The sequence below is a fragment of the Chelonoidis abingdonii genome, chromosome 9 (genome assembly GCF_003597395.2).
Source record: "Chelonoidis abingdonii isolate Lonesome George chromosome 9, CheloAbing_2.0, whole genome shotgun sequence".
NCBI lineage: Eukaryota > Metazoa > Chordata > Testudines > Testudinidae > Chelonoidis > Chelonoidis abingdonii.
The window spans coordinates 80725564-80742736 of record NC_133777.1 but is presented as its reverse complement, the minus strand read 5'-3'; the positions used below and the strand labels follow the sequence as shown (position 1 = coordinate 80742736).

Below are 17173 nucleotides of genomic sequence, written 5' to 3'. Positions count from 1 at the left end.
GATTCAGTCTGAAAGGACATATGCCAGATGGATTATACCTCCCTCTCCCTTCCTCCCAAGACCCCAAAAGGTTACATGAAACCCAATATTAACAGAAATATTTTCATTTAATTTGTTTAAAGATTACATGAAAATAGATACTTGAGAGGGATGTTTAAATCTCAAGCTATTTGCAACCCAAACATTGCAGCACATTGTTAATGCATGACAACCGGAGAAAGAAATGCACTAGAAACAAAAAGAAGTTGACTAGTTATTTTCAATGGTGAAGTTCAGAGGAATTCACAAACTGAACAGCACAATACTAAAGAACACTAGATCTAGTATCACAAAGACAACTTTTAAAAAACAAACATGAGTTTTATCTTAAAAGGGTCTCTTTAAAATGTATTAAAGACTTAATTCAAACCGGATTTCAGGTAGATACTCATTAGGTTTTACTATGGCATTATCCTAAAAGGAAGAATTTGAAAATATGAAGAAACAGTCTAAATTTAATTGCTTAATTGAAGATCCCAAAAGAAAAAGTGTTGTTTAAACAACTAGTTAGTGGCCCAAATTCAGTGTTCCGATAAGCTCCCATTAGCACGAAATGAAGCAACTAGTTGTATACACACGTGTGAGGCCAAAATTTGGACTACTATTAGTGGCTTAAGGTAATAGTTTTAAACCTTTCACTCCCATTGAAATCATTATATTAAAACAAATGACACCTGCACTATCATATTGGCATACACAATGCAGAAATAGCAGTTATATTATTTACCTGTAGTGCCTCAGCCTGCTGTGTACTGATCCTGATTTTAGGAATTCTGTAATCCCAAGGTGTAACAAGGATTTTTTGGGCATTTTTACCCTGAGACTGACTCTCTTCTTTGGATGGAAAAGTGACCACATAATCTCGCCAGTTCTTCTGAATGATTCCAACAACTCTACCTTTGAAAGAGGAGTACCGTTGGCTAGACATCAAATGGTTAGGCCAGTGGTGCACAAACTTTTCCTGTTGTGACCCGCCACCGTTACCAGTAATGGAATCTACCTGTGCCCCTGCTCTATTACTGCACAGCCTAGACTTCCTCAGCAGAGGTGGAGCTGGGGGAAGAACTGGGGCTGGAGGTGGACCTGACCTTGGGCTGGAAACGGAATGAGAGCAGAGCTGGGGCTGGAGCAGAGCAGGGCTGGTGGGGGCTCCCTTCCTGCCCCCTATGGGGGTTGGTCTGGGCCCTGCTGTGCCCCCCTAGCGGATGTGGGTACGCCCCACAGTTTGGGGACCACGGGATTAGGCAGAAATAGTAAAGTAAGTATGTACGAAGTTTGGTGGATTCATCACTCTGCAGTGTCAACTTGTGCATCCACAAGCCAATACTGGGATTGCTAACAAGATCTGGTTTGCAATCAATGGGAGCTGTACTTTGAACATATTAAATTGTATATAAGTTCTCTGAAAAATCAGGTCCCAAGTGTCTCAAACCGGGCACCCAAAATTAATGAATAGTTTTGACTATGGCTGTTGATTAATCGCAGTTAACTCATGCAATTAACTCAAAAAAAATTAATTGCACTGTTAAACAATCGAAAACCAACTGAAATTTATTAAATATTTGTGGATGTTTTCCTACATTTTCAAATATATTGATTTCTATTACAACACAGAATACAAAGTGTACAGAGCTCACTTTATATTATTTTATTACAAATATCTGCACTGTAAAAATGATCAAGAAAAGAAATAGTATTTTTCAGTTCACCTCATACAAGTACTGTAGTGCAATCTCTATTGTGAAAGCGTACCTTACATATGTAGATTTTTGTTACCTAACTGCACGCAAAAACAAAACAATGTAAAACTTTAGAGGCTACAAGTCCACTCAGTCCTACTTCTTGTTCAGCCAATCACTAAAACAAACAAGTTTGTTTACATTTACAGGAGATAACGCTGCCTGCTTCTTATTTACAATGTTGCCTGAAAGTGAGAACAGGCATTCATTTGAATAGACTGCAGCAAATAAAGCATAGAGCCACACACTGAACAATATGAAAACAACACAGAACAGCTGTGTATTTAATGAGCACTGTCCATCTGGTGCACTGAAAGAGGGGTCTGTGGAAAAAAATAGTATGTGATCATGTATCATAATGGATATGTTCAAGGAGGCTGACTGAAAGGTGCACAGACCACTTTAATTCTGCCATTTCCTAACTTCAGAGTGCCGTACTTGGCAGCTTGAATAATGTTTTTGTTTATAGTTGTGTGTGTAATCAATCTTGTTTCTTAGTATGGTATCCCTTTCCATGATTACACTTGGAAATTTGAGAAAGGGGGCAGTTTGTGTAACCGCAAGCACAATGCAGTCCCATAAATAGAGGAAGGCAAATACTTTTAACCTACTTTGCACTGTTGTCTACTTTACCTGTGGGCATAGGTTCACTGGAGGTGTCACCTGGTGCCTTTTCTTCAGTATCATTCTCACAAAGGGAAGCAGTTCTTCCTTTCCATTCATGCTGGAGTAACAACTCTACAGCTACTACATCACCATGGATTGCACGGTTCCGAGCTTTGGTACCATGAATAAGTATATCACTTTGGAGATCTAGGTTTAAAATAATAATAAAAGACTATACATTCCTGAAAATTCACACTACTTCTCCGCTGGCTATTTTTTTGTTGAAACAATAGTTTGCAGTAATCTGGAAGTTCTTATATGACTGCTCTCAAAAAAGATTGTTGGCAAGTACCAATGCTACACTGTCAGCAGGAATCTCTCTCTCAGCTTTTAAAAAAAGCTATTAAGCAGTTTGGTATTTGGAGTCTTGGATAAAACAATCAGATTGTCATCAGCCCACAATGACCAATTACCTTTCCCTGCAAACATCTGTGCATATGCTTAACTTTAGTCATGTGAGTAGTCTCCCTGAAGCCAAAGCTAAGCACATGCATAAGTGTTTGCCCAACTATGGGGCGTCAGGGTTGGTCCAAACCATTCAGGACAGACAGAGCCATAATTCATTATACTGTACAGTGTGGGAGAAGGGAAGGCTGAAATACAGATTATTGTTTAAAGGGGATACACGTGGTGCAGTTTTCAGCGTCCTTCTCAGCACCTGGAGAAAACCTGAGCAACCCAATTTCTCGCATTTTCTCTACCACTGTCCTACTGACTGAGGAGTTTGTATGGCTTCTTGTAGAGAGCTTGGAACCGTTGTTCCTGCATAAGCTGGAAGGAGTCACCAGAAGGTGGCATGGAACGCACTCAAATTAATCTTTAAATATAGCATTAATAGAAATATTTTCACCTGTTTCTTTACCACTGGCTCCTTGAAGTCGAACAAAAGCTTCCATTTGTGCTCTGTGCTTATTGACATTCAGGACACCCTAAAACAAAGTAAGTCACTAACCAATAGATGCAACTACAAAGGGAAAAAATCTGCGCACCTCAAAATGACCAACTTTATATACATTAAAAGTACTCACTTCTTAAAAATCCATTTTTAAATGTTTCCTAATCATTTTCATAGGAAATTCAGAACAAGACTCTTGCTCCTTGTGGGGAGCATACTTGATGGAATAGAGTTGAAATACTGAATTTTTGAAAGAGCCAAGCATTATTTCTAAATGTTTTTTATTTAATGTAGCACTGATGAAATCTCTGAAGACTCCTGTAGCTCTCTTTTTACCCACAGACTAGACAAACCACAAGCAGAGTCAGTGCAAACCTATATACATGGCACTGCCCCATCTTGACTCAGAGGTACCACCTAAGAGGCAAAAAATTCAGGCTGTGTGTTCTATTCTTGCCTTTCTGCTGAGGTTGCCAATAAAGGTACCAGGTTACTGCCTCTTATGGTGTTTTGTTTTTTTTTTTTCATGACATGGACATGTATCTACTAACAGCTGAACATAAGCCAATGAACAGCTATATGCTGGTATAGAATTCTGATTACTTATGACCTGAACTGGATTCAAATGGACAACCTAAAAGGTGAGAGGTACTATATCTTCATATTTAATTTGTATTTCTAAAAAAAATAGATGCATTTCTTCTAAACACAGTATCTACTTTCCCAATTGATGGGTGAATCATGAGGTAACACAATGATCTTCACAGGCCAGTTGAAGATTAGACAGATTTCTAGCAAAGGCTTTTCCATGAAAGCCAGAAATTGAAGAAAAAAAATTTATAGAATCCGCAAGACTCTCATCTGATGAACTTTTTCATTTTATTTGAAAAGAAGGGGACAGGAACAAAAAGATTCTGAAAGTTTACTTGTTATCCACCTCATACTCCCTCTTTGCTCATTACACTCCTTCCAATCCCTTCTCTCACTGTTACCTGCATGTTTTCTTTCATGTCACTTCTATTCTAGGAAGAGTTTTTTCCATTTTTTTTTTAGCTCACCTTTCACCACATTATTTTTCTTGAAGCCTTATAATACTCGTTCCCTCGCCAATGCATTCTCCCAACCTTCTGCATTTAATGTTATTTCCTATATCAGTTTTCTGAGTTTGACTATGAATTCCTTGGTGCAGGGTCTTTCTTGTATGCTCTATAAATAATAGATTACCTGTACATATCGTCCAGATTTGATCCCAGCCTCCAATACTTCCATAGGAAGATGTTCAGGGTATTCCTTCCCATTGTTTTCTTGGCTTTCACACTCTCGTTCACGCCGAGATTGAAGTATAGAATCGTAGAGTTCATGGACAGCTTTTAAGTCGGGCCAAAAATTATCCAAGTAATTCTGTTTATACACAATATAAACAGAGCACAAAAACAATTTTAAATAGAGATCTATGGTTCTATTCACAACAGAATTCTGTGCAGACTCTATAATGCTTCTGTGGTGCTGGTGGTCAATATCCTAAATACCACAAACTCATTTCTCCATTAATCCATATCTCAAGAGAAGAACAGTGTAGTACCCCACTAAATCACTTTGCTACCATAAATACCATAGAAACGTTTTTTATTATCTCAGTTTCAGATAACATTTTAATTATAAAAATGAAATAACTTTTTGAAAGATCTAATTCAAAGTAGGGCTGTAAAGCAATTAAAAATTAATCACAATTAATCATGCTGTTAAACAATAATAGAATACCATTTATTTAAATATTTTGGGATTTTTCTACATTTTCAGATATATTGATTTAAATTCCAACAGACTACAAAGTGTACAGGGCTCATTTTATATTTATTTTTTATTACAAATATTTTCACTGTAAAAACAAAAGAAATAGTATTTTTCAATTCACCTAATAAGAAGTACTGTAGTGCAATCTCTTTATCATTAAAGTTCAACTTACAAATGTAGAATTATGTACAAAAAAACTGCATTCAAAAATAAAACCATGTAAAACTTTAGAGCCTACAAGTCCACTCAGTAACTACTTCAGCCAATTGCTCAGACAAACAAGGTTGGTTACAATTTGCAGGAGATATTGCAGCCCGCTTCTTGTTTACAGTGTCACCGGAAAGTGAGAACAGGTGTTCACATGGCACTGTTGTAGCCGACGTCACAAGATATTTACATGCCAGATGCACTAAAAATTCATATTTTCCTTCATGCTTCAACCGCCATTCCAGAAGACATGCGTCCATGCTGATGACAGGTTCTGCTCAATAATGATCCAAAGCAGTGCGGACGACACATTCATTTTCATCATCTGAGTCAGATCCATCAGCAGAAGGTTGATTTTCTTTTTTGGTGGTTTGGGTTCTGTAGTTTCCACATCACAATTTTGCTCTTTTAAGACTCCTGAAAGCATACTCCATCCTCATCCCTCTCAGATTTTGAAGACACTTCAGATTCTTAAACCTTGGGTTGAGTCCTATAGGTATCTTTAAAAATTTCACATTGGTATTTTCTTTGCATTTTGTCAAATTTACAGTGAAAGTGTTCTTAAAACAAACAACATGTGCTGGGTCATTATCCAAAACTGCTATAACATGAAATATATGGCAGAATGCAGGTAAAACTGAGCAGAACACATACAATTCTCCTCCAAGGAGTTCAGTTACAAATTTAATTAATGCATTTTTTTTTTTAAACGCGTGTCACCAGCATGGAAGCATGTCATCTGGAACGGTGGATGAAGCATGAAGAGGGATATGAATCTTTAGCGCATCTGGCATATAAACATCTTCCGACGCTGGCTACAACAGTGCCATACAACAGTGCCATGCGAAAGCCTGATCTCACTTTCAGGTGACATTGTAATTAAAAAGTGGGCAGCATTATCTCCTGTAAATGTAAACAAACTTGTTTCTCTTAGCAACTGGCTGAACAAAAAGTAGGACTGGGTGGACTTGTAGGCTCTAAAGTTTTACACTATTCTGAGTGCAGTTATGTAAGTAAGTATATATTTGTAAGATGCACTTTCATGATAAAGAGATCGCATTGCAGTACTTGTACCTGTATGAGGTGAACTGAAAATTACTATTCCTTTTATCATTTTTACAGTGCAACTATCTGTAATAAAAAATATAAAGTGAGCACTGTACACTTTGTATTCTGTGTTGTAATTGAAATCAATATATTTCAAAATGTATAAACACATCTAAAAATATTTAATACATTTCAATTGGTATTTTACTGTTTAACAGTGTGATTAAAACTGCGATTAATCGCGATTAATTTTTTGAGTTAATCACATGAGTTAACTGATTAATTGACAGCCCTAATTTAAAGTAAATTAGATTTAGTTAAAGTTACTTCATTTTTAATAATCGAAGATGCTGATTAAAACAAAGTGCGTTTTTTGTTGGTTTGTTTAAATGTTATTGTCAGCCTGACACATCCCTTCCACCACCTATAGTATTTTCACTACTAAGTAACGAAACTGAATACAAGCCAGGTTGGTAGTAATCAGAAATGGTTTACACTTAGCAGATATTGAGTCGTTTACATAAGTGAACTGGTGAAGTTTCAGTTTGGTTACTAATAAAATAGTGTCCACATAACAATTGGTATCAACAGTCCTCCTCCACACACACAGTCTCAAAACAGAGGCCAGTAGCCGAATGGATCATGGAGACTGAACTACCTTCCCATTACTACAGACAGTCCCAACTACTCAAGGCTGAGGCTCACTAGCAGAACAATGAAGATGAATCTTATGCTGTATTTCCTGCACAGTACCTGCACTATAGACTTCAGTCTATCATAATTCACAAACATAAAATTTAACAAAAAATGGAAAAAAGATGCAAATGCAACTGAGCATGAGCAAGGAAGAGCCTGCACTTTCTGCATCTGCTGTTTTCTTCCAGACCTCCTCCATTTTATCTACCTCTATTTGTTCTGATGTATTCCTAGTATTCAAATCCTTGCTTTCATTTATGTAAATGAGGTAAAAGTCAGTAGTGTATTATTTTTACATGCAATCTTTGAGATGGCTTAACATACACATTATACGTTATAGTCCTTAATTTATCATTATTTTAATGTTGCACAAAGGCAACTTTCTTCTATTTCTTTTAACACGTTACCTTGAATGAAATCACAAACACTCCTTCCGTTTCACCTCCATATTCTCTGATAGCATCTTCATCTTCTGTTACCATAACAACCGGCAGCTGACCCAAGCAGTGATTATAATACCATACTGCTGCATTGTAAATACTCCTAGAAAAGTACAGTTCACACTAACATGTCTATCACATTGCATCTGTTATGTTTAAGACATTTTCTTTTCTAGGGTCTACATATCAGTGATTACATTTGTAACATGCACACTCTGAGATTTGGAAATCAGGTCAGCAAACAGCCAAAATATTAGTCAAAATTATGGGTGCTTTATGAGAGAAAGATAGCACAGGGAGCCTCATTCCTTCCCTAAAACACATCCACATGGGACCCAGCTATGACAAAGACCTAGCGCACCTTTGAGTGCGAGGTTGTAAAACAAGATGGAATGTAGCCATGTCTCTAACACTGCAGCATCTACAATAATGTCTGGCAGCAGCATTGGTGGGAATATACTGCATTACTTTCCAAAGCAGGTGTAAAAAGTCTAGCCAGAGCTGCTCTTCTGTCTGTGAGAAGTTTTAGGCACAGTGCCTAAGAACACCATATCTTGGCCACAACAGTTCTGCACACCCTAAATCCTCAGAGAGAAGTAAGCAAGTTCCTCCCAATCCATCTTTCACTGAAGTCAATGAGAGTCTATGGTTTAGGTAATGTATCTTAAATTAATGGATCAATTTTTTTTTTAAAAAGGCTCAGGCCCCTTTACCCCCTAAAAAATTCAAACGCATGTACATTACAATTGCAAGTGCAAGTCAAGTAATTGTGTGGGCAAATGCTGCTTTGACCATGCAAACAGAATGCAAGCTGAATATGTAAATACAAGCGTGCAAGTCAAGCCTGTTGCTGCATGCATTTTCTGCATGAAAGCAAGCATCAAAGTTTTGGAAGTTTGGCTTAATGTGTTCCAGAAGACTACTGTGATAAGAATATTAAAAGTTATTTCCATTATATAACAGCTATCCTGCTGTTCAGGACCTACAACTACTCTGCCTGAACATTCCTATAAAACTGTGTTCTACCTCCTACAATTAAAGATCTCTTTAGAACCCATTTTTTAATTTTCCTCAGTTCACTTTATTTTTATCTACTTATAATAAACTTATGATTACATAAAAATAGAGGTAAATATATTTTAAAAACATGTAATGTATTCTTCATCATAAAAGGACCCCCTAGGACTTTAAATGCTATATATTACCTTATGGCCAGGTAATCTGACAGCTTTAGGTCTTACATATCCACTGTCCTAGCATTTCTAGACATGAATGGTCTATACCAGGGGTAGGCAACCTATGGCACACGTGCCAAAGCCGCCACACAAGCTGATTTTCAGTGGCACTCACACTACCCGGGTCCTGGCCACCAGTCTGAGGGGCTCTGCATTTTAATTTAATTTGAAATGAAGCTTCTTAAACATTTTAAAAACCTTATTTACTTTATATACAACAATAGTTTAGTTATATATTATAGACTTATAGAACAAGACCTTCTAAAAACATTAAAATGTATTACTGGCATGTGACACCTTAAGTTAGAGTGAATAAATGAAGACTCGGCACAGCACTTCTGAAAGGTTGCCGACCCCTGGTCTATACAGTCATGCATTTTTTGTTCAGTGAAACACTGAATACCCCCATTATTAGTTACAACATACCTGGTCTGCCATTTCTCCATTGATTCTCCTCTCTCTCTTGGCAAATAACAATACTGCTGGAATTCATTAGCAAACAGAATACAGTCATGACGCGCATCCTTCACTAGATTTCGCAATCTGTTGTACTGTCTGGAATATAAACAAGACAAATGTACACTGTGCCATCTTTTTAATAATGCTGTTTCAATTCTAGTTAAAGATTTAGGGAAAAAATGAAGGAAAATTACAACAATTAGTTTTAACACTATAAAGCTGAATCCTGATCCCAGTATAGTTGATGGAAGTCTTGCCACTGACTTTAACGGGAAAAGGATTTGGCCTTTTAGAGCAAAATTAACAGTTACTAAAACAGTATGTATACACCAAACACTTTTAGAAATACTTTGCTGTTTCAATATAGTATTTTCAGAGTAAGCTATAGGCTAGCCCAGTGAGTTGCGAATCAGGACACCAACGCTTTAACCAGCCTCTACCACCAGAGCATTATGTCACATCAGACAAGCCTCAACCTCTCTATGCCTCAGTTTCCCCCTTTGTAAAATGGAGATCATAACACTTTTCAAAGTCAGATTGTGAGGGTTAATTCGTTAATGAGACTGTTGGGTTAAAAGTCAATTTAGACAACCTCTTACCTCTGTAACCCACAGCGAGACTCCCTGTCCCCTCCCCGTGGCTGGACCCAACAGATGTTTGAGTCTGCTAAAGCCTTTGAGCTAACTGATCTGGAACTTTCAGCTCAGGCAGTAGAGCAGGGGTGGGCAAACTTTTTGGCCTGAGGGCCGCATCGGGGTTGCAAAACTGTATGGAGGGCCGGGTAAGGAAGGCTGCGCCCCCGCCCCCTATCCGCCCCCTCAGAATCCCCAACCCATCCAACCCACCCTGTTCCTTGTCCCCTGACCGCCCCCTCCTGGGACCACCCCCAACCGCCCCTCTGGGACTCCACCCCCATCCAACCCTCCCTGACCCCTATCCACCCCCATGGGACTCCCATACTTACCCAACTGCCCCTGCTCCCTGTCCCCCAACTGCCACTCAGGACTCCCTGCCTCTTATCCAACCTCCCTGCTTCCCATCCCCTTACCATGCTGCTCAGAGTGGCAGGACTAGCAGCTTTGCTGCCCGGAGCCAGCTGTGCTGCCTCCATGGCAGCATAGCTGCAGGGCATGGGGACAGCAGGGGAGGGGCCAGGGGTTAGTCTCCCTGGCTGTGAGCTCAAGGACCAGCCAGGACGCCCACCTCTGCAGTAGAGGCTCTTGCTTTTAATCCAGAGGTCTAAAATCAATCCCTGCCACCCATGATTCATCCAGGCCATCATGCTGCAGTAATAAATACTTGATATAATTCTTAAAGTCTAATTTACCTTTCAATATTTGTTTACTTTTTGCATTTCACTCTACGGTACAACAAATGCAGACCAGTTAGTTTCATTTTCTTAAATGTGTATTTCAGGCTTCTATTTATAATCTTGTTTAAATAAGCCTCCCATGTCCCAAACTCTTCTGAAAGTGCCTCTGTCTTCAGCCTCTTTCATTCATAAACTTAAGCACACTCCTTTTGTTTCAAAGTTTGTCTGAAGACAGATAATATAGCAGCTTTTGTGTGCATGTGTGCGCGTGTGTGTGCGTTAATTTTTTTAAATGGTGATTTATAAAGAAAATGATAGTTTTTAATAAAACTACAGTTTACATTAAAGTTAATAGTTTAGATTGTATCAGAGGAGTAGCCATGTTAGTCTGGATCTGTAAAAGCAGCAAAGAATTCTGTGGCACCTTATAGACTAACAGACGTTTTGGAGCATGAGCTTTCATGGGTGAATACCCACTTCGTCACATGCATCTGACGAAGTGGGTATTCACGCACGAAAGCTCATGCTCCAAAACGTCTGTCAGTCTATAAGGTGCCACAGGATTCTTTGCTGCTAGTTTAGATTGGATTATCAGTGGGATGGGGACACAGTCATATTTGTATGTAAAGTGCTATGCATGTTTAGGTTGCTGTTTGAATAATAATGAAAAAAAATTCCTCTAAAAATATTTGATTTCTATAAACAAAGTGTTTTTTTCCTACAGGTCTGATATTTAATCCTTTCCCCAAATATAAGGAGTCATAATACCATGAAAACCATTTTGCTCATGCTAGCTGTAAATAGTAAGTTTATATTTCTGTTCAAGGAACATATCTAAAATTTTGTCAGAAATTGGTAAGAAGCCCTGAAAACCTCTAACTGCAATCCATTACGTCAAAATGTTCAATAAAATTAAGCATAATTATTATTACAAAACTGTTTACAAGACAAGTAATTAAAATAATGGAAAAACTGCTGGTCTGAATTTCAGTCAGGAGTTACTCAGCAGATGCTTTGCCCCCAGAGACCCAAAGAACTCACATTTCCAGTGCATATATTTTAACATTTCAACAAGATTTACATGTTGCGTAGAAGCACTCCAGGCATCATCATCATGTAAAAATGGAACAAGATTAAGATGTTCTTAGAGGACATACACTTCCAGACATAAAGTCAAATATTATGCCATAAAATATTGCTAACATATGCCCCAAATGCTGTGGCACGCCACTCACAAGAAAACTTAAGCACAGCCTGGGAAATGTTCCAGGGCTAAAGAGGCAAATAGTGGGATAACCAGAAGTATTTTGCTTACGACCACTCAGGGATCAGAAATATTTCCATTAAGTATGCTTAAAATCTAACCTCTGAAATACTCACAGGTAATATTTCTATGACCAACTTCAGCAAGACAAACCTTGATAAATTTTGAGGTATCTCAGATTTTAGAGCACAGGTTAACTTGCATAGTTTCTGCAGTATACTATTAACCTTTGCATATCCAAGAAATATATTTTAGTGACCAAAAATTGAAATTGATTATATAATACTTAGCATTTAGATTTTCTTTTGAAGATGAAATACCATAAGAGTAGCAACAAAATATGTCTGAGTCAAGTAATTTTCTAACTACTTCAGAAACAGATCAGCCAGAAAAATCTAGTTTGATCTATTTATAGTATTTTTATGGTACATTTTTATAGTAACATAAAAGAAATACACAACACAAAACACAAATGTAAGCCATGTACAACACTTTTATAAAATGTATACAATTATATTGCTTTACGATTATGTATTTTTAGAATGTAAAATGCAAAAACTGCAGTGACACAGTCTTTTGCTTCTAAGAAGGCATCTGACTGCTGAATAATATGCAAGTTGTACTATTGCTCTGACCCTGTGAAAGAGGAACAGAAAATGATGTTTCTGTATATTCAACTAGTCACAATTTCTCCCTCCCAACAATTACATTATAAAGTTTCTTGAGGGATTTTTAAACATTAGAGATAATCAGTGTCTTGGTGAGCTCAGGTTTCTGTGCCTAAATACTTCTACATTTTCCCATTTCAATTTCTACAAATTTTACAAGTCTAAAGCAGTAGTAAATTATCATGGCATAGATACCTGCGACCCCTTTGATGCTGCACAGCTTGACATGCTGTTTGCATGAAGATAATACCCTTCAGCTCTGGAAACTCAAGAATCTCAAGGTAATCTTGAACAATCTTCCAGTCAGGGACAACATAATGAGTCACATCATCTGACAACAATTTCCCATCTAAAATATAATTCAAAGTTGAAAAGTTTAAACATCATTTTTAATTGTGGTTTATTAATAATGCCCCCATGCCAGGAAATCCTAGTTCACAGATTCTTAGATTATAAAGCCAAAAGGGACTACAGTATTATCTAGTCTGACCTCCTGCATAACACACGACATAGAACTTCCCTGAAGCGCAGAATAAAATCATATTAATCCTTAACTCTCTTATACAATATTTTTCTAATTAATAAAATAATACATAATGACATATGATACAGCCTTCTCAAACTTTACTATCTGTGACTGAGGTCACAAGGGCTCTGCATCAATGGAACAAGCTGGTAAAAATTTTATTAAAAAATTAAAGTGAGCAAAAATCTGATTTCATTACAAAATATATCACTTAAAGTGCAGATAACAGATCAATTTTCTCTACTTTCACATGAAAAGATTTTTTTTTAAGTACTTGAAACAAAAACTCTTATGATTTATTCCAGGTATGGGGGGGGTGGGGGGGGGAAGAGGAAGCGGTACAAGTACTTCCATACCACTGCTTCCACAGATTTCATGATTTAGTAATACCCACTTACTACTAGAGAGCTAGCAGAGCGTTCTTTACCCATATTTCTATATAAAATATTCCACAAATGTACATGCTTGGAGAGAAAAGATTTCTGTAACAGGAAAGGTTTCAGAGCTAAAAATATCACTATTGTTTACTCTAAAGAAAGACTATACACATTCTGCTGGGCCTAGCTCTCTAAAACTTCCTGAGAAATCCTTCATGGCAGAAATAAATTGGAAAATGTTCCTCAACATTGATTGTTTTAATTTTATTTAGCATTCCCGGGTAGTCGGAGAGCAAATAATGTTTTCTTATGTGTATCCATTTGTTACTAATGCCATTATTAATATGGGACTGCAGCATTTACAGCAAGCATTGGTGGACTATATTTAAACTGCGCATATCCTGACAAATCGACTGACTTTCTAAGGTTTCCTAAGAACTGATACAATGCAACTGGTCTCATTAACAATGATATTTATAACCTGTGAACTCAGTTTCCCCCTTCTACTACTGTATCTGTTGTTGTACAGCACTCCCAAAGCTTTGGCTGGGGAAAACTGAGATTCATTATTAGTGCCTCCAAGCCCTCCTCTACATGTCTGTGACATGCCCCTCCTCCAACCGTATACCTACTGTCTTCTAATCTCTACCCCATCTCCTCTATTAGCACCTAGTATCAACATACCACCAGGCCCCTCCACTAGCCCCTGGTGCCTTTATCTGCACCTCTGACCCCAGTGTCTTTTACACATGGTGCAACCGCATCCACTACAGTAGAACCTCAGTTATGAACACCAGAGTTATGAAATAACTGGTCAACCACACACCTCATTAGGAACCATGCAATCAAGCAGCAGCAGCAGACGACAAGGACAGACACACACACACACACAACATAATAAAGGGAAAGTTTAAAGCATTGTTTCCAAGGTAAGGAAACTTTCTGTGCTCATTTCATTTAAATTAAAATGGTTAAAAGGCGCATTTTCTTCTGCATATTCGAGTTTCAAAGCTTAAACCAATGTTTAAGTGTAAACCGTTGAAAGAAAAACCGTAACATTTTGTTTAGAGTTAGGAACATTTCAGAATTACGAACAAACCTCCATTCCCAAGGTGTCCGTAACTCTGAACTTCTACTGTAGCACTAAATCATGGTGTCGCCTTCTGCGCCCTACATACACCGGCTGCATTCCCTCTTTTACCCTCTACACCTGGTGCCTGCGACCCGTTTCCACTAGTGACCTCCCCGTACCCTACTTCTGGGGATCCTTAAACCTGGTGCCAACAGCCTCCACTAGCCCCTAAAATCCACCCTCCTCCATCCTCCCCCAGCCCTGCCGCCCTCCTATGCCCCCAGCACCATAGTCCTTGATGCCCCGCGCGCCTCATGCCTACTCCTGGTGCCCCTCTGCCTCCCAGACCCTCAGCCCCTCGCCCCTTATCTCCTACCCTCCCTTCCCCACCCCTACCTGGCGCCTAGCCCCCAGCCCACAGTCCCTTTGCCTCTTTACCGCCCCCCCCGACTTCATCCCGCGCCCCCGCCCCGGCCCCGGCTGCTGCCGCCCCGGGCCCTCACCGCGGGGGCAGGCGGCCCGGCACAGCGCGCTGCGCAGGGCACGTGGGGCAGAGTTGTGTCCCGCCGATGCGCACGGCGGCCCTGCAGGCCCCGCAGCTGCAGGCACTTCCGTGCGCGTGCGCGGGCCGGCGGGAAGGCGCGGGGACGCTCGGGCAGGGCCCGCTGGGAAGGACGGAGGGCGCGCGCGGATGCCACGCTCGTCTCGCCGCAGGGACGGGCCTGCCTCGGAGGGCGGGCGCCAGCCACATGGGGCGGGGGCTCAGGAAGCCGGGGGAGGAGGGAACGCGCGCTGCGGAAGGGATTGGGTGCTGGGGGTGAGGGCGCGATGGCTTGATGGCGGGGGTGGTGCCTGAGGGGGACAGGGATGTGGGAGGTTTGGAATGGCTGTGAGGGAGGTAGCGCTGAAAGGGGGGCAGGGGTGGTCTGGGGGAGGGGGAGCGTGGCTTTGACTGCGGGGGGTTAGGTGCTGCGGGGACGGATGGTGGGAAGTTTTGGGAATGGCTCTGAGGGGACGGTAGCGCTGAGGGGGGCGGTATGTGTGCTGGGGGGGGGGAGCGATTGGCTTTGACTGCGGGAGTGGTGCTGAGGGGGACTGGGATGGTGGGGTTGGACTGGCTCTGCGGGAGGTAGCGCTGAGGGGGCGGGTGGTGCTGGGGGAGAGGGGGCGATGGCTTTGACTGCGGGAGGTGGTGCTGAGGGGGACTGGGATAGTGTGGGGTTATGGACTGGGCTGTAGGGGAGGAGCGCTGAGGGGCAGGGATGGCTGGGGGGAGGGGAGCGATGGCTTTGACTGCGGGCGGTTGCGTGATGGAGGGGGCTGGCGATTGGTGGAGGTTGGACTGGCTTGTGAGGGGAAGGTAGCGCTGAGGGGGCCTGGATTGGTGGGGGGAGGGAGCGTGGCTTTGATCTGCGAGGGGTTTTGGCCTTGCTGAGGGGGACAGGCATGGTGGGAAGTTTGGACTGCTCTGAGCGAGGTCAGCGCTGAGTGGGGCGATTGGTGGGGGGGATGGCGCTGATGAGGGCGGTGTGTGCTGCTGAGGGGACGGATGGTGGGAGGTTTGGGCAGATGCTGAGGGAGGTAGCGCTGAGGGGGGCAGGGGTGGTGGGGGGAAGGGAGGGACAGCTCTGACTGAGGGAGGTAGCGCTGAGGGGGACAGGGATAGTGGGAGGTTTGGGCAGGCGCTGAAGGAGGTGGCACTGAGGGGACAGGGATGGTGCTGGAGGAAGGATAGGGATGGCTCTGAGGGAGGTAGTGCTAAGGGGATAGGGATGGCCTGGGGGAAGGGAGGAATGGCTCTTAGGAAAGTTGAGCAGGAGGGGGCATGGAGCTGGTGCTGAGGAGGGAAGGGTCAATGTTACCCAGGTGATAGTTGGGCTGAGGGTTTTTTTATGCCCCAGCTCCTGCAGTCGTGTGAATAGGAGAGGAACTTTTGTTAAAATGAAAACTGAGAGTTTCCCGTCCACAGAGTTGCAGAGCAAAACTTGAAAACTGTGACCCAAGCGCATCCTCTCAGCTCAGACAACCGAGGGCAAATAGAAAGTGCCCTTTCCATGGGGTTGGTTTCTAAGCTCTCATGATTTTTAAGCCAAATTTATGAGTTATTGGAGGAGGGCAACTCATGATTTTGAACAGTTAGGTCTGGTAATTCTGGAGGATTGAACTGGGGTTAAATGAGAGTGCACGGAACAGAAATGAAGAGACATGAGGCTCACTCCACCCTCAAATCAATGTCATACAGCTGGGTCTATGGAGCATATATGAAGCTTGTCTTCAGAAAATAGCTGCAGTTCCTCAGGGAATCCAAGCATCATACAGTTACTTCCCAGACATACCTAATGCTGGGGAAAAGCACTGCGGTGGAAAACCTAGTGACCCACCCTAAGAATTGCAGGGAGACCCAGATTATGTAATCCCAGAGCCAGATACATAGATCATAAATATCCATAAAGCTGCTTTTCCTAAGGTATGGGGTGTGACTCTTCCGTCAAGGACATTGAATGGAGGAAGAAACATCATGGAGTTTAAAGTATAGACTTTTAAAAATGGAAAGTTGTCCATATATTTACAATCAACAAAAATCCAACACCTAATGAAAATCATATTTCTCTTGCATTCTAGATGACCGCATGCTATTGTCATATCACGGGTGTTCAGTAGATGGAGAACTGCTTAGTAAAATGGCATTCAAACTGAATTAAAATCTAGGTGATGCAAATACCATGATGACTATTGA

General features: G+C 41.0%; 1 protein-coding gene across 3 annotated transcripts in view; it reads right to left on the bottom strand.

Annotated features, from left to right (window-relative positions):
• DIS3L (DIS3 like exosome 3'-5' exoribonuclease) overlaps positions 1–15159 on the bottom strand; it is a 30682-nt gene extending 15523 nt beyond the window's left edge. The window contains exons 1-8 of one of the 3 annotated variants that reach the window (XM_032766075.2): positions 14940–15159; positions 12657–12810; positions 9185–9313; positions 7491–7626; positions 4564–4740; positions 3295–3373; positions 2412–2591; positions 767–936 (exon numbers count right to left, since the gene is read on the bottom strand). In XM_032766075.2, the coding sequence (XP_032621966.1) occupies positions 767–936; positions 2412–2591; positions 3295–3373; positions 4564–4740; positions 7491–7626; positions 9185–9313; positions 12657–12700 (915 nt within the window). In that variant the 5' untranslated portion in view covers positions 12701–12810; positions 14940–15159. Of the gene's footprint in view, positions 1–766; positions 937–2411; positions 2592–3294; positions 3374–4563; positions 4741–7490; positions 7627–9184; positions 9314–12656; positions 12811–14190; positions 14250–14939 lie in introns of those variants that run through there. The other 2 variants (XM_075069731.1, XM_032766076.2) reach the window with 2 other exon arrangements.
• Between the last annotated feature and the right edge of the window lie 2014 nt (positions 15160–17173).